Source organism: Varroa jacobsoni, unplaced genomic scaffold (genome assembly GCF_002532875.2).
Source record: "Varroa jacobsoni isolate VJ856 unplaced genomic scaffold, vjacob_1.0 contig01378, whole genome shotgun sequence".
Classification (NCBI taxonomy): Eukaryota; Metazoa; Arthropoda; class Arachnida; order Mesostigmata; family Varroidae; genus Varroa; species Varroa jacobsoni.
The window spans coordinates 15453-40973 of record NW_019214629.1 but is presented as its reverse complement, the minus strand read 5'-3'; the positions used below and the strand labels follow the sequence as shown (position 1 = coordinate 40973).

General features: G+C 39.3%; 3 protein-coding genes and 1 long non-coding RNA gene across 4 annotated transcripts; 3 read left to right on the top strand and 1 right to left on the bottom strand.

The window, feature by feature from the left end:
- Positions 1–1963: 1963 nt before the first annotated feature.
- On the top strand, positions 1964–13794 carry scra (anillin, actin binding protein). Its single transcript, XM_022853099.2, has 11 exons — positions 1964–2199; positions 4802–5091; positions 5778–6392; positions 6598–6821; positions 7969–8315; positions 8699–9142; positions 9541–9742; positions 10088–10410; positions 10601–10842; positions 11489–11717; positions 12774–13794. The coding sequence occupies exons 1-11, from the start codon at positions 2176–2178 to the stop codon at positions 12969–12971; spliced, it is 3138 nt and encodes a 1045-aa protein (XP_022708834.1). The 5' UTR covers positions 1964–2175; the 3' UTR covers positions 12972–13794.
- Positions 13795–13868: 74 nt separating this feature from the next.
- Positions 13869–19815, bottom strand: LOC111271988 (ubiquitin-conjugating enzyme E2 S). Its single transcript, XM_022853101.2, has 5 exons — positions 19526–19815; positions 17559–17729; positions 17057–17188; positions 16354–16555; positions 13869–15798 (listed from the first exon to the last, which is right to left on the bottom strand). The coding sequence occupies exons 1-5, from the start codon at positions 19532–19534 to the stop codon at positions 15659–15661; spliced, it is 654 nt and encodes a 217-aa protein (XP_022708836.1). The 5' UTR covers positions 19535–19815; the 3' UTR covers positions 13869–15658.
- Positions 19816–20679: 864 nt separating this feature from the next.
- LOC111271989 (uncharacterized) lies at positions 20680–24367 on the top strand. The gene is made up of 2 exons (XM_022853102.2): positions 20680–23690; positions 23955–24367. Exons 1-2 carry the CDS (start codon positions 23454–23456, stop codon positions 24351–24353), a joined length of 636 nt encoding a protein of 211 aa, XP_022708837.1. The 5' UTR covers positions 20680–23453; the 3' UTR covers positions 24354–24367.
- Positions 24368–24444: 77 nt separating this feature from the next.
- LOC147751913 (uncharacterized) lies at positions 24445–25409 on the top strand. The gene is made up of 2 exons (XR_015315559.1): positions 24445–25019; positions 25141–25409. It is a non-coding gene; the product is annotated as an uncharacterized LOC147751913 (long non-coding RNA).
- The last annotated feature ends 112 nt before the right edge of the window (positions 25410–25521 follow it).

Here is a 25521-nt window from a genome sequence, read left to right as displayed (position 1 = left end):
GCCTACAGATTGAAACCAAGGCAATCGACGGGCGAGCTACTCCTTCGCTCTCATGCTTTGATAATTAGCCGTAATTATATGCGTGTTTGTTCAACGAAAATACTACGACCGAGCCTGTCGATACCCTCATTCGCCAACTTGCAAGCGGTTCACACCGGCAAGTACTTCTGGTGGGAGGGCAACTGTACACAGTCGATAAATATCATCGTGGATCAAGAAGGTCAGTGTCCCAATTAGATACAGAAATGTGTTATATTAATCATGACCTACATGATAGATTAATATTTCATACATACAAATTAAACTAAAGCCTCTTGAAAGTTTGAGTAAAAATTCATTCGTCAGGTCGTTCTTCATTTTATGTCTTTACAGTATATATAAACATACAGTATGTATGCTGTACATATAGGTATATAAGATGTAAAGTATTAAGTTGGCGAGTGATTTTGTCACTCGTTTCTTAGTCATTTAAAATATTTTGATCTAAATTATGTGTACGATGGAGTCTCAAAGACAGAGTGACAAAGCAGGATATTATGCAAGGTAAACTGCATTCTTTTTAAAGCGATGCGGAAGAACATCTATGAAGTAGAGAACTAAAAACTTATCGACCGCAGCAGGTAAACCTCAGAGCAGGTAAACCGATTCTTTAATTTAACTGCCTCTGCCAAAATCTTTTTGTTAAAATTTTTATATAAAATATTTTTTGAAACCGTCACAGTATACGTCATTAGATTCTCGCTGCATCTTGAGGTTATAAACTAGGTACCTCTTGCTTTGTGAACAAATTTACACCTATCAACCCGTTCTCGAAACTTATTTGGAGTACTAATTCATTTTAGGCATATCTGTACGAACGGATTATTAATTTTTAACAAAAGTTACATATTTTTCTTCATTAACGCAGGTTGAATACTAACAAGTATATGGATATGTTCTAAGACACTTAAGCATAATATATATGTGTATGAAAGAAACATCACATTGGTTTAGTCAACTAACTCACATAAAAGTCATTAAATACGTTCAATATATCTGCTGTTATAACACTGCTTGAGGAAGCAATCAATAATTCGATTTTCTTTTTCGTTATAATAAGCACGACCTTCAAAGCATTAACACTTAACTTCACCGAAAAAATATTAAAATATAGCTACTAAAGAGAAGCATCATAATTTTTGTTTGCAGAAATATGCTCCTTCCTGTGTACATATCTAGGCTTCAGCTTCGACGCGATAGTTGTTTTAAATATAAAAAAACAGGTACTGGGTTCAACCTCGTACTGCCACAAATATATTTTACATAAATTATGAAAATTGGTGTGCGGTTTACAGAAGAAATTCGAGCCATAAACACAATATATGTAAATGAGTACATTCAATCTACATCATAAATAAAGCATCGCTAACGTTACATACAGGAAACGCATACTTCTCAGACTGTTGCGGTATGGTCTAGCTTTTAACAATTCAATTTCAACGTAAGGACAATAATGCAACCCAACTTCCTAATGTTAACGTGTCCACTATACGTCTGAAAAAAGGACGTTCATACTTGCCGAATTTCCCTATAGCTATTAACACTACGCAAATTGATATTAAAAAGAAAACGTTGTTCATTCTAAAACGAGCACGATGCCCTGAAGCCAATGCCATTTAAGTTTCCAGCTACAGTGTGCATCAATCCAAATCACAAACAAAACTCCTTTATTTTTGCAATGTTCATATTCGATCTACTTAGCCGATATTTAAAACGGTTCATAAATGTCATTGGCACAGTTTAGTGCTCCATTATGTTGATATTAGAAGTTGTTCGTCCAGCTGAGGTTCGGCGTTGGGCCCGAACGAGATATTTTGGCGCGTCCTGAGATCTTAGCAGACGACAGTCTTAGAGTGAGAGCAAAGAGGCCACCATATTTGTTTATCTGCGCATGCGTCGCCATTTGAAAACTGAAAGCGCTATTCGAATTTGATTTAAGCGGTTATATGTGCCAAACAAGTGGAATGGCGATTGATCGATCGAAAAATATTTCACTCACATAAGCGAGCTCAGTATACCATTCGCACATTTGTGTTATTCTCTTGCGTGCATTTTTACCGTACTACTGTGAGAGTGGTTGTGCTAGGGAGTTTTTGTGTGTTTTTCATGACTTTAAATTGAATTTTATCAGCGAACATGGAGCACGCAGAGTTCGATCCAGTAAGTTCCGCCTGTTCAATTTTTCTAAAAGAAATTTCATCCGAGATTCTATAATGGGAACACAATACGTGCAAGGCTTCTAATAACAACTGTTAGAAGAAAACTTATCTTCATAGCACACTATAATAAACAAATTTACTAGCGACCGTTATCAGCTGAACGACTTGTTCGTAACGACTGTGAATTAGATCTGCTGCAACTAAGCATGGTCGCACCTGATCATTTGACAATGCCTAAGTAATTATAAGAATAAGGTGTATTATGTGTATTATAATCTGTTATTTAAAATTAGCGACCGTAAAAGTCATTATGTAATATAATTATTTACTTTCAATTAGCAGTTCAGAAATACTCTGTTTATTATTATTTAAAGTTTAATTTTAAAAATCTTGCCATCTGTGAAACGTGAAAACTTGAGTCGTTATGACTTCTTAATTTTAGTTTGTAACAGATTGTACCGATAGATAAGTAGAAGCGTTAGGATATCCCCGAACTATCAAAGCTTAAAGCAGGTTGCAATTGATGTCTTGCGTTTGAAAAAAAGTAAAGACTTTACAATTCCAGGCTTTACTTCTTTTCTACATACCCTAGAAGTCGATATGATCCTCGAATATCTATATTAGTATATATTCATTTATCCTTGACCAAAGTTAGCTGAAATGTGAACTTAACCGACAAAATGAAAGAAAATTTGATTGCTAAAGTGATGATAAGGAAGTGAGAAATAAGGAATCGTTAACTGTTACGCCAACACTGAGGTGTAAGCAAGGCCGATAGGTCCGAATGGTTTCCACGCAACTGCGATCAATTCACAAATTTATTCAACTTTTACTCTTGGCCGCCATGTGAGCCTCGTAATATAAGGTGGGCTTATAATATGGGAATTTAGTAATATTTTGATTTTTTTTCGAGTTATATACATATATATATATATATATATATATTTAGCAAAATTTTTCATGATATCAATAACGTTCAAAAAATAATATACTTTAAGGACTACATAAGGAATATGGTAGTTAGCGTCGACAGCGCATACTTCTAGCAATTTATGTATTAGATTATAACAAACGAGGCAAGATTGTTCAAATATTTTTTTTATAAGGATGCGAGTACCAGGAGCAGGTGCCAATGAAATCGTGTTATTAGCTATATTATTATCTTATTTACGAAATTTTGTCCTCCTGTGTGAATTCACAATATAGAGACTAATTAGCTTTCAGAAGATGTGATTATACCTGAGTGTTATTGCTAATTTATTTGAGAAGATTTATGAAGCAGGGTCTTGCGGAGTAAGTCCATTAAATGATCATTGCCTCTGAGTGAACATGTTATATCTAAATTAGAGTCTTGGGCGTCATACGGACCTGCCGGAATATGATATCTACTCCTGTCAAGCGCACGTGTGAGAAATCGAGCGTTGACCAGTCAAACCGAACTCGCTCGGCAGTTCTAAGCGTTTCTCAGAACGCAGATTTATTTGGTGATCAAAAATTATTGCATTATCATAACCGCATGGACAAATGGCAAGAGTCACCTTAGAAGATGGAGCATATCGCTTGGCAGCACTAAGCAAACGTTTTATTTCGATGTGCCAATGGCAAATACTTTTAATCATTTAAGTGATTAGACAATTACAATATTCATTAGAATTTTTTTTTCATTAGACCGAAGATGGGTCGGTGCTTTAGGAGATGACAAGTACATTTTTAATTCACTTTTTTAAAATGGCAAGTATGATTGAAACTAATGAATTTATATGACTAACACCCGTCAATTTATGATGTGGAAAAGAGGGTCAGCTAGCTGTCGTACGTTGGGTAGAGGGATGCACAGGCAGTTACCGGCTTGAAATGATAACCTAGACTTTATACGTATAAACTGGCGAATTTAATCGGACTTTGAATGAAATATAAGATATTTTACTTTTTAATTAAGTGCGGCTATGTAAGCACATTGAGTTGATAGTTACTACGGTAATTTCTAAGTTCTAAACATTTTAAAGAAAACGACCTGTGTCCAAATATTTTGGTCTAGAGAATGGGTACGTTTGTTTGATTTAATAACAGCGATGTCGATACTTTATATCTATAAGTAGGTATAGCTTAGTCAAAAAGTTTATGGGCATTCGATTGCAATAAATCATTAAAAAAAATTAGGGATTTGTAAAGTAATGCTTGTAAACTAATTAAAAAATGCATGTCTCCTTATACACATTGGTAAACAATCACATTTGAACGAGTGTACACTGCTATTTTGTACCTACCATCTATACTCAAAACTAATATTTAGTTAAAAAAAACTTGTGCAATCCTAACCGCACTTGATTTTTATTAATGCTACTCGTGCCCACAAATGCCTTTGTCTGACTACGATTATGAAAAATAACTTGGTAACTCAGATTTGTTTGATGTACGTATCACATTTTAATTTTAGCATACATGCTGTTAATCTACATTAATCATGAAGTAACCCACATGTACTGATAGAAATTTGAGGGTTAATGCTTGACTGTAAAATGTCTAGAGGGGAGTCTATTGTTGACAAGAAGCTAGGAGTCGTGGATTACGTAGACTGATTTCCCCCTATTTTTTGTTGACAGGCGGAAATTAGGCGTATGATGCAAATGCGCCAGAGAGAACTGCGTGGAAAACACGCAGCGCCTGGTGAGCCATTTGAATCCCCGACAAAACGTTCACGAGGGGAAAAGGAAAACACAATGTCGCCAGCAAAGTCTGGTGAGGGCCCATCATCGCCACATAAAGTGCAAGGTTTTATGGCGAAATTTGCTGTTTCGCCGAAAAATCCCCGGAAGAATATGGCTGCTGTGGAAACAAATAATCCGAACACGGCATCATCGTCCAAAACCAGGTTCTCAGAGCTATCGAAAAGGTATATGGATCAACAACTGTATTTCATTTGGCTATTCGTTTTACCAAAAGAAATCATAAAGAAAACAGCTTGCGATAAAAAATCTAGCGCCTCAAAATGTTTAACTGATATTTTACATGCCTGCATTATTTCGTATGAACACAGATTTGACTATTTAGATAATTTACCTATACCATGTTGTTTCTATTCGTAGAATATAAATTTCGCAGCGGAATTTTTCCTGTTCAAGTATCTTTTGAGAGGCATTATGACAACCCAGACTCTGCGTGCAATCTAAAAATAACACATATATTTGCTGGCATATCTGTGAGCTGCACCTTATTATCCGTTATTGAAATGCATACTCTTTTACTTCTTGCCATCGACACTAGACAAGCACTAATAACTCATATGCGGTAGAGACTCGGCTAAAGACCCAGTTTCCATAATCATGGGTCTTTGTGCACACCGGCGCAGAAAGACATAGGTGACGCTACTCGTTTAAACTTCTCAGGTAGAACAGTCGTTTCTTTCATTTGTGCATTCAACCCGACCGATAAAATGTCTTCAGTAAGGTATCTAATCCTAAGCAGACCCTCTACAAGCAAGGCGAAGTCCATCTTACATGCTGTGTCTATCGCAAAATATATAGATACCTACTACTGCGACCTGCTTGCCGTGAAGTAATCCTTTTTTCAACTGACTAGGTATGCCGAAATGGAGGACGAATTGCCAGCAAAAAAATCGTCAACTCCAACGCAGTCCACGTCCACTACGCCAAAGAGACAAGCACCTTTACCACCTACTTCTGCGTCGGCATCATCAGCGGCTTCTGGAAAATCTGGCTGTTTTTCGCGTGATCACACGGTAGCAACAGCAACAACAGCGGCAGGATGTTCTATCGATACACGTACGAAAAAGCGCGCTCCAAGTCCGCCAACCGGTAAAAGTAAAGCAAGGAATAGGGCGCCCTCACCACCACCACAATCAACCCAAAAGCGCTGGGAAGTGGTCGAACGAACCACTGTCACAATTCGTACCGCCGAAGAGAGCGTTAATATGTCGAAGAAGCAACCAGGATCGGAGAATCGCCTTGATGATTCTGTTAGCACGATGACGTTTGCCAAGGCGAAGGCTGTTGCCAAGGCCCGAGAAGAGGCTGCGGGACTTATTAAAAGCCCAAACTGTGCAAGTGCGAAGATTGTGCCGGATCCGAGCGAAGCGAAGGTGGCCGATAAAGTGAAGAACTTCAAGAAAGTCGCAGAAAAAGAATCTGTCTCAGGTACAGCAGGCGAGAGACAACAGGTTATTCCCAAATCCAGGTAGGTTCACATAATGGTACGGTTTTATCTGCTTATGCTTCCGTTATTACTTTTGCTATTTAATTACATGTTTAAATTTTATTTTGAAGTTGTTTCTTATTATTTACTGATAAGCTAATGTGTTTTTTTTTAATAATCCTGAAGAGTAGATCTGAAAATAGGTTTAACGTATGCCCATTTCCTTCATGAACGACAATCTATTCAGGGTGGTGCCACGCGGCAAAATTGCCGAAAAGGTATCACGATTTGATGTGGACTCCTCAGGTCCACGATGTGTGATTGAGACAAAACCTCTTGGGAGCGTATCTTCTCGAGCTAAGTTCTTCGAGAGAGCGATGGAAGAAGACCGCAAGGCTGCTGATGCTGCCTACGTTCCAGTTAACCAGCGAATTGCCAAGGAAATTGAAAAAGACACCTGCTCCAACCAAGGTATTCATACGTTCGCTATTTTTAACGGACAAGTGGTGTAATTGATATAAGCAGATTTAAGCATTTAATTGACACAAAATATTAATCAAACGATCGCAACATTTGAAAAAGTATTTTGGACCACTCAGTTTAGTGCAGAGCAGACAATACACTGGTTGTTAAGTTGTTAGGTTTTAGACTTAAATTTAACTCTAATAATCGAATTAATAAAACAAGCACATCCTTACTTAAATAATTTTTGGTTTGATATTTAGTGATTAGAGTACTGAATATTTATATTAGGTTAATCACATCCGACGATGTCCGAGACAACATAATACTTCTACCAATGTTTATGTTCAACAAACATATAGTGCAAAAAAAAAGTAAAAACGACCATAGTAAGTCGTGTCCTAGTAAGCATCATATTTCTGATGTCAAACGAACACCTAGATTAAGATCGATATTCTAGTTACATATTTACCAGGTGAGGATGTAGCAAATCTTATCTTTCATAAAAACGTCTTATTGAATGTCTGAATGTGCAGCTATGTGCTCACGAATTTGTTTATTCTCTGTTATATCAAAACTAGCACACGTTTATATAAAGCCATAGGTACATAGCAAGCAATAGACAAAATATTATGATGGCTAGAGAATGTCAGCGCAGAGCAATATTCTATGGGTGGGAACACTTTGAAGCGAATAAGTTTTATCTCTTAAATAGCGACGCAAGCATCGGCTTATCGAAACGTTCGGCGTATCCAAATACTGTTCGTGTCATATGATACGCTCACTGTCGTATGGTGCTTTCGTGTGTGTTGATCGATTGGGTTGTATTGTCTCCAACATGTTTTCCCAGTACGACGCTTAAATAAACATTTATCGCTAAGCTGGCTACGCGTGATAAGCTGTATACAATAAACCATCTGCGCAGGAAGTGTCGACACACAAAATTGCTGTACAAAAATAGAATTTATTGAAGTGAACAGATAATGGCGGGCATTGAAGGCTTGGCATTTCCTGCCTTAGTATAAAAACGCATTTAAACACGAACGGTAAAAACTCAAGCCCAATTAATTTTATATACGCATATACAGAAGCGTTCGATTTCGAATCATTTTTAATGTTTCTCCTTTTTCTCTTGGAACGTACTGTACTTGAATAGCTCGTGCTATAAAGCTCGCTGTGTGCAGTACTCAGCTTTCTCCGACGGAAAAGCCGCTAGTCACGCCTCAGCCCGGTAGTTCCCAGCAACTTCAGTTGAAACCTTGCAAGACTGATGATGCTGCTGCTGCTGCTCCTTCCGTCGATGATAACGCGGGTAATGACGATCACGAAGGTACGGAGGACTTCGACAAATTTGAAGATCGCGGGAAGAGCGTTGACGAAGGTGAATCTATTGAGGATGAGCGGACCACCATAGCAGATGATCATCAAGTCAAAATTATGCAACCGTTGCTACCACTATCGCCTAAGGCCCAGAATCCTCTAGAGAAAGATGTTCCAAAGAAGGTACTTGCTAAAGTCAAAGAGATTTTACGAACTAGTAGAAAGTTTACAAAATTGCTTTTTATGACCTATGTTATAGAATATGTATATTGGCATCTTTCGATAATAAATAGATTAATATGTCATTGAAGAGACATTTGTTGTTTATCTTTGTGGCCACAGCAGAAATGTACTATATGTCAAGCATGTTCAAATCAACGTGTTACGTTTGTTTTTATACACATATTCACAAAGCCCAAAATTATTTATTTGTAGTAGTTCGACTTGGAGCAAAATATTTTTTTTTTGTTAAATTCAAATAGATTTTCTATCTTCAAGCGAACAAAAATCTAATTCCGCATCCATGTCTGTTTCGTTTCTTTGATATGTGAACGCCCAACGTTTAGATCGGCCAAGTGTCTAATAAGCTTAAGAATCGTCTAGAGGACATGATAGTACACGGTCATCAAACCCCAGATGAGACCTATCTTTCAGTGACAGAACGCACTGAGCTTCGGCAGGAGCAGTCTGATATCGTTGAAGAGGAGGGAGAGCGTGATGATCTGGGGAGGCGTGGAGAAACGTTTATTGACGACTCTATATTGACACCAAGGCTGCCTCGAAAATCTGAACATCTGATTGATGACGATACCATCTCGAGACTAACCGGCATCCCAGAGGACGGGCATAGTACGCCTCTTGGCAAAGTGCCGCCTTCTTCCGAAGAAAGTTTGGCAACTCCGGTCACAAAGACAATGAGTCAATACCGTAGGGATGAAAAACAGGCTGCCGAACAGCATGAAGAAAACGTTAAAAGGATTGTCTATCAGATTCCCTCAAATATGATGCAGGTAAAATCAGCAAGTTTAGCTATGACATTCGTCTGTTTTTCTGACGAACCTAATGAAGGTGAAGTGGTTCTCAAAACATAAAATTAGCTTACACGGTGCCTATATCTTTAAGTTCAAATTATATATGGCTAGGAATACTTCTTGTTTTTCCTATTTAATAGCGCATATAATTTGAGATGAAAACCTTGGGGTAAATTAAGTACACAGAATCACTCATTAACGAACGCTTCATGGTGCTTATTTTTTGATACTAATATGAATACCTCAATCGCCGGTATAGTCTGTATCGTTGTGCTGTCTAAGTATATGCTTCGGTGCTCTAAAAAAATATCTTTGTGGACATATTTCGCTTACAAAAATAGTAATAATGTCAATTGTGTGTGTCAATGCTCCTTTAGGAGATACGGAAAGGCAAAGACGTTCCAATTGAGGGAGAGTCCAACTCCAGCCTTGGAGAGTACAAGCGTCAGATCGAGGAAGAAATTGTAAAGCAGGAGTCAATCATGAAGCAGACAAGTCACGCCCTGGCTGTCTGCCAAGACAATGGAGACCGTGGTAGTGAACAGCACGTTGAGGCCGAGCGTCTTTTATTAATTTCAAGTAAGTGTTTTGCCATGTTAAGATTGGACGTGCCGTAGGCAAAAGAGCCAAAGATCTACAAGAGGGATCCAAAATGAAGTTTGATTAGCTTTAATAAAATATCACGTGTTTTCATACCTGCTTTAATAAAGTCATGTTAAGTCGTTGTTTAATCTATAGACCCCGAAGATTCAACGGTTCTTCCTTTAATGAGATCTAACTCATGATTCATGAAAAGCCAGTTCCCAATAGATAGACAATAGCAAGCAGAATAAATCAGTGCGATCGCTATGGTCAACATGCGTGTTTAAACAAACGTTTTCTAATTGATACAACAATTATGAACTCTTACCGTTTTGCTTTCAGCACAGCGGCATCAGGCAGCTCAGAGCGAGCTTCAAAGGCTTAATGTTCAAAATAGCATTCCACAACCCGGCGGAACTTTGACAATATGCGATATCACGCTCCCATTCAAAAAGGAATTCCTCAAGTTGTTGCGTTCATCGAATGACCTGTTGACTAGCACACACTATTTCATGGTCCTCGTACGATCGGGAGCATCGCTTCTGCATACGGAAGTGGTATCTACAAATGAAAAGATTCACGGGGGTGCGGTCAACCTTACGCATCACATGGTACTGAAGAACCTGCAAGAGGGATTTCGAGTGTTCATCGATGTCTACGCCGTAGTGAGTATAGGTGAAAGAAAAGGCTAGATGCGAACTGGATTTGAGAAAGCCAAAAGCACTACTGCTGCTGTTTTTTTTAGGCGAGCCATCAACTTGCAGTAGGTTGATATGCATGCAGAAGTTTTAAGGATAAAAACATTTTGTAATTCTATAGAAAAGTTATCTCAGTTATAAATATATCTGTCTGCAGGAGGCGCCAAATCGAGAACACCCTGATTACGAAATGACAATGAAAAAACTCCGCCGTGAGAAGGAAAAAGAGCAAAACGCTCACAAAGGAGGTATCTTGAGCGCTTTTACACCGAATAAGAGAAAGACGCCTTCCACTCCTGGAAATGCGGGATCCTCCTATGAGAGCGTGAAAATTCGTCGGCCTTCTTTCGGACTAATTGGCAGAGTGACTCTAGACGAGAGTCTTATCCTCGTAAACAAGTAAGTTACCATTTTCTAGGATTACCTGCAATTAGCTCCTGGCTGTATTCATTCAGGCTATGGTACTTTCGTTCTATTTAGTTTACATGCGTTTTAAACATAATTCAGTAATCTGCGCAAAACAACTGACGAGACATCTTTTTGTGCTGCCATCTTATGAAAGCCGTGAGAGCCAGTATCTTCATGAACTGGTCTTCTCTATTCGCTCATGCTAACAATCTTAAACATGGGTGTAACCACAGCAAAGTGCATGTCAATCTAGACAGCCCATACCTTTAGCAAATTGCAATGTAGAGTATCGACATCCAACAAATTTAGGACTCTGTTGAGTCCTAAATTTTTAGTTCATTATGTTAAAATATAGTTTTTTGCGGTTTGATCTTCTCGAACACCAGACGCTGATCTTTGATTGTCTCGCTTCGATGTGGCTAGCTCATTATGGCCATCAATAGAAAAACAACTCAATAAAAAACTAACTATCGAGAAGTGTGACATCCGCCCTTTAGCTGGCGATAAATATTAGGTTTGCAATATCTACCATGATTGAACGGCAGTTTTTTCAATCATTCAGTACGAATTATGATGATTCATTTAGTATGAAATAAACAGCTTACGCACAAATTATGGCTGAACTGTCGTTCAACAGAGAGGTGCACTACTTGGACAATTACTACAGTGAATCACCACTTGACGGCCGAATCGTGATGAAAATTCAGCTCAACATGCCCCCAAAGGTTACCCATTGCGGTATGTTGAGGCTAAAGGATTCGAGCGGTATGTTCGGCACTACCGATTTCATTAAATCATTTTTCGCCGCCATCGAGGGGAGCCGGCTCAATCTGTGGAATGATATGAGAGAGGCTGAGGAAGAACAGGTGAGTTTCCCGACGATGGCTGTTCTCGGTAATAGGACCCTTGCTTTAATTATTACTACAACATTTTTCTTACCTTACTCCTTCTAGATTGCATTAAGTAAACATTTTACTAAAACTTCTTGAGTAACTCTGAGGTATCCATTAAAGATTGAAGTAACTGGCACCCAACAGAGCGAAATGCAAAATGGTCGTCATTAGGGAACTGGTCGCTTATAGCCAAAGCCCTTTCTGAACTCGATCGTTTTTTAATGGACACGGATTTTTCGAAGCCTCAATTGGCTTGCATATAATGATTACTGCAGCTAAATATACGCGTCACTCGTGACCCATGCAGGGTCATGCATCTACAGGTCACCTTATGCTTCTGGAAGTACGGTTTAAGATCTCACAGACATGTCCACGCAATGCGAGCCTGTCAAATGAAGCACCATGTTGAAGATTCGGAGGCTTTTTGAAATATTGAATATAAAGCTGCACGCCGAGATATGGAAGGGGCTACCCGGTAAATCTTAGCTGATGACTTACAAGTTTGAGGCACTGTAGATCCTGCGCATATATATTAAACGGCCACACTAAATCAGTGTAAACGTCTTACTGCATCTTTGATTGATCATGGTGTTCAACTCACAGTTTGATACACACCGCGCATTAGGGATAATGCAAACTTTCAAACTAGTATGATCTTATATCGGTGCCCCTCCCCCCCCCCTTTTCGTATTTTTTGGATCAGCGCACGTCAGACGGGTATATGAATTATGATGCCTCAAACAAAATTCTTTTCGTGAAGAAGTTGTTCCTTAACTGTTCAAGGTTTTGTTTTACTAGAATTGGACACTATGCTAATTCCAGACTCTTCCTGCGTGGCTCCGGCACTAATAATTGGTAGCTATAATCTTCTTCACATCAAGATAATGAAATAAGTTCACACTTGACTGAAAAATACGTTTCTATTTCATACGTACTGTCGTCATCTGTTGTTGTTGCTACTGCTGTTGTTGTGACGACGGTAATGAACATATTGATGCCTATTTTTTTTCTCTCCATTTGCTTTTTCAGGAACCGTTGCGGTCCTTTGATCTTGCGCAGGTCGCTCACACTGTGCGGGTCCAACAAAGTTTCAATTTTTTTTACTTCCCAATCCGACTTAACAACGGACTCGAGCTTCTGTTTTTAACATATAGCGAAGCGGAATCGAGCGCCTGGACGGGGAAACTCAACGCCTGCATCGCCAGCGTGAAAAGTCGAAAATATTAGAATGTGGTTCATTGTGTGGTAGCTATGCATATTATTAGGTACTACTAGTCGAAAATACTCGATATAGATCGCTACAATCGATTAGCTTGCCGATATTCGTTATCGCCAATGATACTTATAAAGGGATGCATTTCTAAAATCTTTTACATGTGCGGCTTTATGTCGATGACCAATGCAGGAAGATGCGTCCGTGATGTGTCGGTTATTCTTAATGTTTACCATTTAAAATCAGTCTGTATTTGTTGAATAAGGGTCGTAACCGGCTGGATGGCCCCAAGGGTTAATAGAAACAAGAGAAACATAAATACAGGAGACAACACGGAATACATAAAAGCACCTGTAATGAAAATCGAATATGATCATTTGGTGACTTCTTTTACCAGCATGTTCTACAGAACACACATTTTCGTGCATCAAGTTGGAAATAAGTCGCTAATAAGCTTATTTTTATCTCTTACTAACGTGCGCTTTCTATATGACTCAGCAAGGCTGAATATTATTTTTCCTTAAAATTAACACAGAACGTGAAGAATTCCAGAAAGCAGGAACTGGAACATAATTAAATATGGGACGTGTTTAAAACCTAACTGTTGCAAAATTTCTGCGAGAGGATAGGGAAAAGAAACAGCGAGGGTTTTAGATAAGGACTTACAAAAATGAACTTCCTCTGAAAATGCGGTGGAATGGGTCACTGTTTTTAAAAACATCATACGCTACATATTTAAAAGCATCATACGCTACTCTATGTATAAAGAAGAATATAATAATATACGATAATGCTTGCAAGTAAATATGCTATTCGCGTCTATAGAAACCTCTAAAAGGAGTAGTTATTTGCTTATCGGTAGCGTAGACGTTTTTTTGCGTAAAAATTTCGAAAGGTAAAGTAAAAGGCTGTTTTTAACGTTTATTAGCGACAAGTTTATTTAGCATCGTGATGTCCATATTTCTTTTCGACTTCATTCGTCATAGATGTGCAACTGAGCCAACGTTAACGGAAGCAGCAGCCGTGGTGGTCGTAGTCAAAGTCGTCCAGCAGTCTCCCACTACCGGCAATTTCAACACCAACACACTCACACACGCACATACTGAAACTTGACTGGAAATCAATGACTTCGTCAACCATTCGTTAAGGAAACGAGGCCAGCAAATGATAATTATTTTAACTCTGCCCGTAAACGGTAAAGGGTATCATCGTATCTTCCACATCGATTTCGATTTGAAGCTCTGATAGCAACCTGCTAATGTAACATAGCGACACCTCTAGCTGGCTGATAGCCACGTACTAGCTAAGCAACAGGTGCTCGCTGCTTAGCTTCCAAATTCACGGGTGCTCTATTACAGATAAATTTTCTTCGCCGCAATAAATAACGCGACCTCCAACGGAGCAGGTGGACCTTGCCTTGGCAGATCCCGTATCATCTGCTAGTTAAAGTTCTAGCCTTACCCAACAGCGATTTATTCCTGCTACGGCTTGGCACAGATCCTGTCCTTTTCTCATAGTCACGTAGTTGCATCTTGTCAACTTATTGATCGCTTCGCTGTCACTTAAATCGATACGATCCTAGGCAACTCCACACTGTAGACATTCGTTTGTTTCATTTCTGCCAAACAATATAGTCTTTTCGTCGCTTAACTTTGCGTGATTTCTTAATACATATATTCATGTAAATTAGCGGGCATTGCACGATTTTTTTTTATCTCGCTTTATGCCCTTTCTTCTTTGATCCATTTCTCTAATTTTTCTTTCATAAACTGTGCGTCTTTGTCAAAGGTGTCGGTGTCAGTTCGATTACTGTTCACTTTCATTCTACGCTAATACCCTCGATAATTAATCGTGACCTCTTCTATGCTACAATTTACTAAGATAAACATTTAGGATAATACATATAGGCAAGAGACACTCGCTGAGAGTTGCTACGACCATTTTAGCTGCCAACGCCACCGGCTCCGTTTGCCTTCGCTGCAATTACCACCATGACTGGCGCGCCATGATCGTCATTGTATCACTACATCTTCATTATTTTCCAACAGCATTTTACTGTGTCGTTATCTGCCAACCGCGATCGACTGCTTTCGATCATCCAATCACCCCATTGTCAGCAGAAACCAGTTGTTATTACCCACTGTGTATGCAGTAATGCATCCCGCCTGTGTGTGTGATTTGTACAAATCGCTAGATGAATTTGTCCTACTAATATATATATATATATATATATATATATATATATTCAATAAGAATAGTTGCGCCTGTAGCCTTTCCCTCATCTGTTCGAAGCCAAAGCAGCTCCGAATTTTTCTCAAACCTGCGCGAAACGCTAGTTTGTGTCATTGCTGCTACTATGCAGCTGAAAATCACCGCAAAGCAGACCAAGTCCCCATTTCATCGTATATATATATATATCCACATGATAAGAAATGATATCCGCAAAGGCCGCCATAGCCGTTATAAGAGTTGCTTTTGTCGTCATTGTTGTTGTTTTCAAGAGAGACTTGTTTCCATATAATTGATCTAATTGTTGTTGCCACAGTCTCTTTTGTTGTTGAGTCAAATGTTCACCGATTTCGTGACTGTGACGGTATCGGACGGACTAAGTTGGTGGCAAACATTCACATCGTCCGATTGTCTAATAGAATAGACGGCTGATAGGCATTCGGATGAAAGGCTTTCGTAGCCTTGGCTTGGCCTAAAGTCGTTTCAGAGCTCGCTTCTTCTCTTTGATGATCTTCATTTGCTTTTTACTAACATCACCCTGCTGAGCTGCTAGGGGCAATTTCGCTTTCGAGCTCGTTGGCTGAGAGCCGTCGCAACTATGACTTGTTGTGTCTGAAAAAGTAGCCGGTTTGCATAAAAGTCGTTTATGATGCAGGTTAGATAACTAGTGGGTTTCCCAGGTATAGCTATACATATTTTTTTTTTTATTACTGTTGCCTGGGGTCATCTCGTCAGTATAATAAAATACGTAATAAAAGCAAATGTCTGCTATTGTATAACAATTTTAAGTGACGTTTTTTTTTAAGAATATAGGTTAGCTTTGAACAGATGGCGTTAAGCCAAATGACTCGGGGTAGAAAAATGCGACTCTCCATGAGGAATGTTTAGAACCCAGGGTCTGTACCATGATTCACTGTTCATGTCATGTCATGTCTTATCCATGTATGTATTAGATAACGCTTCAATTAGCCTGACCTTTACATCTTTTTTATACGTTTGACAAGGTTAGAGGGCTTCAACCAAGATGACAAGTTTTTGACAGGACTGAGAGTAAACAATTCAGACCCACATATTATTGAACTGCAATCCTTTATGTGCGAGTGCATGCATTCAAATACTTGACGATTGTTGCTAATTCGACTTACTGAAAAAATTATTTTCACAAACCTGAACAGTGATCATCCCGTTGTGACTGGACGGGTTGAGCATGTATTTGGGTCATCATTTTTGCTCTCTGTTCATATTCAGAATAGTGGTCGAGCAAGAGTCGGCCTGCCTCCTCGTTTAGCGCTGACTCGGGGTTGGGAACGATCAGAAGACATTTGATCGTTAGGAAAATACGAAGAAGTCCCGTATCTGGCGTCCAATCCTACACGTATAAATGGACGGCGTAAATGTACGTGTGTATACACGTACACATATAAATGGTAATAAAAACGGAAATGACTACCATTACTCTGTATTCATCTATACGATGAATCGTTTGGTTATTGGCTTTAATTTTAATTTGTGTGTGCTCCAAGGGACACGCATGAATATATTGATACATATGAATATTCCAGTGTTTTCTTGTTTTGCCAATATATATATACATGTAAATCAGTGAAAATATTAATTCATTATAAAAAGTATATAGTAGATCATAACGGAAATACGACATTTCATTTAACGATAGTAAGGTCAAAAACAATAGACGTTACTTGTTAGCTCTATGTATTATTTGAATGATGCAGCGAATTCAAGTATACATAGTCAGTATCCTAAAAACGTAACGACTTCCCGAGTTTTCTTCAAATAATGCGATTATCTCATAGCAGCAGAGCATGAAATATATAAAGCGTCAAGAAAGCTAACTTAAATCAAATTCTACCTTCTTGAGCGTGTTTACACAAATCTGTCCTGAATCGGGTGCGACATTTGGGTGGAATATCCGCGTGAGGAAGTAACCCCGAGGAGGTGATGCTGGATGGTTTTTAGCTAAAACAAGGCGAAGTTTGAATTGCTGCGAAAAACACCAACACAAATACAAAATAGTGGAAATTAATATAGTGCATATTACCAATAACAGCTTATTCTGTTATATTTCATTTAAAATAAAAGATATCTCGGTAATAGGATTCGCACTACTTTCTGTCCATTAAAGTGATCTCCCTAAAAAATAAACTTTTCCAGCCTTGTGCCATAACGCAGCATTTTTATGGCCCTTCGTAAGTAACTAGGTCTACTGAACTGGAGTCCTTAATTACCTATACGTTCCACTAGATTTGCTTGGTAAGATTCCCGTATAGACTTTAACAACAGCTAGAACTTCAGTATAGAAAAAATTTTGCTTAGTTTATTTTGATATTTTCACAAAACGTCAATGTACTTACCCCACCAGCGAACGGTGTGCCCTGTGGTCCGTCAAGTGTAGCCTGAATGTCCGTTACGTCAGCGTCATTCAGGTGAACTTTAAGGCCCTCAGGGGGACTTTTTGTTAATTCCATCATCTCCTTACGCACGGCGCGGATGACGTGGGGAGCTAAATTTTCTACATTTGATGTCTGAAATATGCAATCGTACGACAAACACAAACCTATTATCAATACGTATTATCTTTAGTGGCGCTTTTGCAAGAAGTAAACATTTGAGTGATTCAAACTTAACGTAGCCCTAATAAGCTTTTCCGACATAATTTGAACGACCTCAAGAAATCTAAGCCCACATGCCCATTGTCGAAACTTCATTCGAACATCGAAATATTAATCAACCATTACTGATATACTATCAATTGTTACTTGATGTGCGAACAGTGTATTGTGCAGACTCTAAAGCGAGTTTGCTTTGCGCCATTCGCAAATATACTGCTTTTATGCACCTTCTTGCATCAGCACCAGAATTCGATTGAGCGATAGCGATTTCTTACACAAAATTTTGGACCACTAGCTCAAATCATTCGTTAGATTTGTGACAGAAATTACAATGATTTATAATATTTAGATTAAGCAATTATTCAGCGAACTCGAACTTCAATGAAATCAAGTAGTCTCAACTCAGTAGAGCTGTAGCCTTCTTGCCAAGAATGGCATTTCTAGAAGCCAGTTAACCGATGGTATAAATCAATCGCTACGATGCCAATGTTAATAGATTCAACAGAATATACGTGATCCTCCGCGTCGAGTACTACCAGTGAGATAGTTTACAATAGTCGAAGGCGAAATAAACACAGTTCGTTAGATGAACGCTTCTCTTATAAGCAGGCGTATTCCCTAATTAAGTAGCCGGTTAAGTTTCTCCTGGTTTTTACATAGTCAACCCGATCGATCTCAGCTTTGTCGGATCAGTGGCATCTCATCTTTTGTTCAAGCTCAGATATACGCATAGTACCTGTTAAAACCCTAATGATAAACCCACTTAATTACCCCTAGGAATCAAATCTCGTTGCATCAAATACCAACTCTATATCAGTTTTGGCATCAGGCACCCACAAAAGCCCATTCGGCCTCTGCCAGCTAGCTATCAGTCCTGAGCCCGCCAACAAAATCTTCTCGACCAATGTCTACCCCTGCTGATGCAGTCGGCAAATTTCACGAATCTTTATGCAACGCACGACACCAACCGTGTTAAGAAACTAGCCCTGTGTTATGTTGAAAAAGTTAACCCGACCGAAAAACAATCGTATTTACTGTTTACTGAGGTTTTTTTTTATTTTGCATTTCACTCTTTGTCAAGAAGGCAAACGACGGTGGCACCTCTCCACATCATACACGCGATTCGCCTCGCCACCGTGCAATACACGGCGATTTACTCTTAACAACAGCGGGATACCAACGGTATAATCAATCTACTGATTGTTAGTAACGAACCGGCAGATAAACTTGAAAGGATCCCGTATTTTCGAGACCATCCAATAACCAGAAATATCATCTGACTGATATTCGCCAGTGTGGCTGATGATTATGTTAGCGTGTAGCTACACGACCCTTCGTTGATGTGAATTTTCGTCTAAGCCCTCTTTATAAAAATTAGTAGAGTTTTTACTATAATAAACTGATTTTACTAATATTATTATTATAATCTATAGGCGGCATATATCAGTTGACGACTGCTTACGACAATCGGATCACTGTCGCATCAACAGACAGGGTCGTTCCCGCTGCTCCACTTGTATCTGTGTGTCTGCGTATCTCTTTCTAGGTCGTGTTAGCAACTGCAGATCAACGGCGCACTGCCTTCTAATGAAGAAGAATTTTTCTCATTTTTATGTTGTTTACCACGTTTCATCATCTATCTATCTCGGGGATCTGGTTAAAAGCTTGCAAAGGAACGAACCAGAAACGACGAACTAAGATCGACCTACCTGCGCCATTGTCGTTGAGGCTTTCGCCGACAGAGAGGCTTGTGTTTTTGGTAAGATTCCTGGGGGCCTCTAGCTGACGGGTAGGGGAAAGGGGGCCCAAACAAAGACCAAGACACAGTCTTACATTAGCCGACACTGCTATATTCAGCGTAGGCCAACGGCCTCAAGCATCCAGCGGCAGCATTAGCAGTATCAGCAGGAATATCAGTAGTAGCGGGAGAGGTTCGCCATTTCGACACAAACACTCTGAATACAGGAACGGCACAGGCAACAGGCAAAACTGCAGCCAACGGCAAACTGCAATAGCAGACATCACTCAAACTGTACGAACAGGCCCCGGGCATTCGGTGGCGCCAAGGTTCGAACTTAATGATTGAGTAGATTTTTTTCAAAGGTTCGAAGAAGACTTCGACCGAAGTAGCTCGCTTAGAGGTAGCCCAGGCATGTGATGATATTTGAATGTAACTAGAAGGTAAAAGAAGATTAGACGTTTGGAAAAAAACGGCAGAGAAAGAGGCGTTGTTTATGCTGGATGCCATTGTATAGATGAAGCGGTAAACGTGATGATCATACGATGTTGAAGATGGACAGGTACAAAATCGTACACAATGTCGTTCGTCGACCTAGGATGTTGTCGGATATTACACGTTGACGGCACGATTAAATCACCTGTCTCAAGCGTCTAAGAAACGGTACTTTCCAGAAGAATTGCGATTTACCGAGATGTATGAGTAACAAGAAAAATCACTATACTACAGCTAAGCGAAAGCGTAGAATACAAAACAATGCACTGAATGATTGCAAAGTACTTCCACTACTGAGTGATGCCCAGGTTTCTTATGCTAATTATATAAGTCAATAGCTATTTGAAAATATATGATAGCTGTTTGAAATATATAATTGAGTCTGTTTCATCTACGTTGTATGCCAATAAAGCCAAAATTTCCGGCCAAGGACCATTAACTTTTCGACTCTTTTGCATACATACGTCAGTCAAAACGGCGGTCAGTTCATGCCTATAACTCTAAAAGGTTTGAATTTTCTTCACGACAATTAATTTTTGTTCTTAGACGCGTATATTACACTGCAAGAGCTTAGTATTAAGGTTTATTACTGTATTAAATCGCGTAAGTAGCTGCATTTTACAAGATTAAATACCACACCGAAGGCCTGCTGCAAGCAGCTACATGCGGGTCCTTTCGAAAAAATGCCATCAGAAAGTGCAATGTAATTATAAGTATAGGTAAACGAACACGTTTTCTTATGTACATAATGAAATTTATTAGCTCTTCGGTTCGACTCAGAAAAGTGTTGCTAGTGGCGACAGAAATGCTGGCCCATAGACGTACACTTGCCCTACCGCATGGGAGAGTAACAAGCTCCTACTTCAAAAGGCGGCCATTTTTCTTGAGCCGACCGCACTGCAAATTTCTACGCGAATGTTATTTAACTTGAAATGGGTCCTTTGGAGAGCCTTTTTCTCTAGATTTGCAAATGGTTTTTGCCCGATGTTTTTTTATCGGTTGTCTGCAGTGTGGAGCAAACGGCTTTAAGGAATCAGTAAATAGTAGCTTCAGTGGTTAGCATAGAAATCGCATGTTCTTTTATTTAGTGCCAAACCGTTCGGAGGCTGACTAGAGCACTGCTGTATGTTAGCATGTTTCGCTGGATCTTATTTCTCTTTTCAGATTAAGCTTGTAGTGCGCTTCCTTATTACACTTTCATTTGACAAACAGAAAAATAAAGCTAAAGCAATAGCTTAAAATTCAATACACTACACTTAAGAAATTAATCCGAACACAAGTGGACCAGTAGTAGCGCTTAGTTTGTTCGCTCATAATCATTTTACGCTCGTGTTAAAACACGTTTAAAATACCCCAATGGTAATCGAAGTGCAGCTAACTTATTTATAGCATTCCCAGCAACACGTCCACATTTCTCGGTGATCTACACTACCCCATTGATAGCTCAGTGGGTAACGTTTTTGCCTTATCTTAGGGACAGGTTGTAGTCTAGGTTGCGAAGCTAGGTTGAACCCGGGCACAGACGGACTTCAGTACTAGACATAAAACTCTAAACATAGAGGAATCTGAACTACTTGACTGTAATTACAAACCAGAGCTTCTTAGTAACTAGCGTTCCAACCTACAAAGAAGGTAAGTTATGCTTTTTTTTCTTAATAAAGAACAGTTTTCGCTTTGCATACCCCTCATTTACTGCATACGTATTTGAACTCTAAAAGCTATCATTATACCAGCAAATATATTGCTTCTTGCTTCTTCGTTTTGCCTAAGACCATAGGTGTAAACATGTTGGTCGGCATTGTTTCTCAATTTAGTTTGAAGTAAACCACGACCTGACTCTTCGTCTGAATTTGATCTAAAGCTTGTTGAAATTGCCTTCATGCGTAATTGTGGTGAAAATAAACTTTATTAACGAACTTATGAGTATAAGACTGCATCGGTCGGCGTGTGTCCGAATAGCTTCTGGTTCCAAACCCTTGACGCTACCGCCTATTGCATACCGTGGGCAATTACAATGTTGTTGTTACGCTAACAATACTCACCCAGATTCACTCTTGTTGCCCCTTTGTAATTATATAATTTCACGAAGCGAACAGTTTGACCTGGCGACATACGTATCAATAAGGATTACACTCGGACGTGAAACCGTTGCACGACTAGTATATTAAAAATTTCGACAGCTGGTTTCCATTATTCGGTTTCCTTACTACAGACAATACATACAACTATAGACAAGCATGGCTTCAATTTGAAACAGTTGACTTGTTCTATGGCCATCCTGCTTACTCACAACAACATTCGCGTACCGTACATATATATCTGCCAATTTCTCTGTTACTTAAAATTCGTATTCAAACCGAATGCCAAATAAGAAAATGTCTTAAAACAGATCTCAAATTTATGTTCCTTTGTATGAACGAGTCGCATTCTATACACCAGCCGCTAGAGCAAACATGTTACTATCCTGAAGATCTCCAGTCCTCTTACAGTTTTTGCCGTAATAATTAGCTTAGAAAAGGGCCTTGCCTGTTTCGTCAATAACATTTTAACAATAACCACATGGGCGAACCAATATCGATCCGTCCAAACTCCTTGAAATTGTCGTTGAACACGCCACATACATAATGTAACAGATTTTCAAGCTGATAATAGGCCAAACATTATAAAAATGTAAAAGATTATATAGAATACCAGTGAAATCGAAACAAAAAAAAAAAGCTCATTATTGCAGCCAGTATAGGCCATCCGTCTGGTATATGTTCGTCCAAAGTGAATACACTGGACAATCATTGATCTTCACTAATAGTCCGAAAACAAAATGCTTACTTTCACTATAATAGGTTTGTAACTTCGTTGTAGGAAGAGAAAACAGGTTTTCTCTTGATGGCACTAATGGCGAATAGGCGCATTACCGCTATTACAAACACCGCCAAATGTGTTCCAATTCATTCTTGTCACCCACATCGTACTCTGGTCATTACGAATGGGTAACTACAGCAAAACAAGTAAGACTACCTAATAGTATCAATGAAATTTAAGAAAAACAATAGAAACAGAACACAAATGTGTAAAAGAGAAAGGAAAAGAAACAAAGTGGATTATCTCATTTTCTAGGGGGTAGCTGATTCGAAATAGAAAAGTAGAATTTTGGGTCCCATGTTACCTTCATATCTGTCTTCGAATTCGAATCCATGCCATGAAACGTCCGAATACTTGTCTCTTACACATTAACCGAACCGCTTAATATATATACTGTCAATAGATACCTTTTTGGTCAGTAGCATTTCGCCAATCGAATCGAGTACTGTATGATGTCATAGGACTCTTTCGTATTCAAGATTATCGGAAGCTCGCGTTGCTAAACTGTGTGTTTTTCTCAATAGGAGATTCGTGTGTAAAGCGAAATGTTACTCAGGTGCGCAGTTATCGCATTGGCAGCCCTGATTGGGACAGTGCTTGGAGACCCGACATACGTTCACCCTGAAGGGACGCCGTTATTCGCGAAGTTCTCCGGCGAAGATCCTAGGGGGCACGGAGTAAACGTCGAACATTGCAATGACGTCCATGTAATCCATTTACAGGATATTGGCTATCCTGGAGTTACCGTCGAGCAGATGGTCGCACCATACCAATATGCAATGGTAAGTGGTTACGTAGTTCTCCCTTGGGTTTATATCGCTGAAAAACTCACAACACGCGTTTTATGGGTCGGTAAGTATGTTGTACAGTACAGCAAGACACGTGTCGATGTTGTTAACGTACTATTGTTTCCTTGCAGCCAGACTTTCCCAGTGCAAGTAAGATTGCAGACTTGTTTTAAAATATCTAAGTGTGGATAGGATCTTCGTCTGCAGTGTTTTGCGGAAAACTAATGTTGGTTGTTTCTGGTTCCCGGCTTGTTGTAGGCACCATGGAGGAAAAACGACGAAATGCTAGCAGGCACTCACCTTTTGCTAAATAAAGACGGCGTGCCAATGTTTGCCGCGTACTGGACAGATTTCAGTTTGTACCGCAAGCCGTACGCCGCCGTTTTCACGTACTTGTACCATCCTAAATCGCTGGATAATGCGAAAGACTTTCGACTTATTAGTAACGACGCGGGGAAAGGTGACAAGGAGGCTCATCTTGCAGCGTTACAAAAGCGGACGGCAAAATTGGCCGAAGGAACTGGAAGTTCCAAGGACACAGGTATTTTGAAAAAATGGGTCAATGCGGCGATCACGGACGCCGTAAACTGTATTCGTACGTCTATGAAGAGTGCCCTCGATCCCAACAATGATCTTTATCCTCCGTATGATAAATAAATGTCATCGCAATACGCAGGGTATCTTCTTACTGTGTGTCTAAATCTTCGTACTGTGTAGCGGATCCTTTTACTACGTAAGTCATTCACTGTGTTATCATGATAAGTTATCAATGGTACGTAATTCTATACCACTAGTACGTAATTCTATACCACTAGTGCAGGATCAAGAACGCGATATATAAACCCATGGAGACCATGTAGGGGCTTATTATTTTTTTTTTTATTTTTATTGTTTTTTTTTTATTGTTATTGAAATATCTCAGTGTGCATCAGTGTGCATAGAGTTTTGCCAAAACTATGTTCACAGTGTGCATAGTTTTGCCAAAACTATGTTGTAGGCACTCATTTGCCGCGTACTGGACAGATTTGTATTGCAAGCCGTACGCCGCTGTCTTCACGTACCTGTACCATTCTAAATCGGTGGATAATGCGAAGATTTTCGACCTATTAGTAGCGCTGCGGGCAAAATCCCCCTAGTGCAGGGTTAAGAACGCGCTGTTACGTATATTTACTATGTATATAGATGTATATAGGCGCTCATGGAGACCATGTAGAAAAGGAGCCGTTCAACAACTAATCGAAGCTGTCGAAACCAGACAAACAACTGGCTGCCAATAATGGACATATTTAATAGCTGACGATCATAGAGATGTACTTTGTACGGGTATGAAAATAACGTTCTTTGCTAATGGCCTCCGAGTCAGATTAACCAAAAAAGCAAACTCAATCCAGTCCAAAACAACCTAAAGCGAAAATATAACGGTCAACACATTTTTTCAGCGCAGGCGTCATAATGAGATTTCTAGCGTATGGCTTCTGTCGGTTTTGTTCTCGGCGAGTCCTGCAAAGGCTTTCTACTACAATATTAGCCGAAATCCTTTACCACGATGGCAGCGATGACCTCCTCTGCACCGAGTTGCCATCAGAGACCCAGCAATCGTTTTTTTCGACGAGCTATACCGACTATTCTTAAAGATCATAGAAATGAATCAAACTATTCCTAATAAATGCTGCAGTCGAACGATTTTAAAGGTCTACGGCAGCTGTACAAAAATATTTGTCGATGCATACTTGTTGTTTATTTTGGATATACATTTCGTAACACAATTTTCAATTTTTATGAATCGATTCTTTATCTCTTTATTAGCTTATATAATCGTTCAACA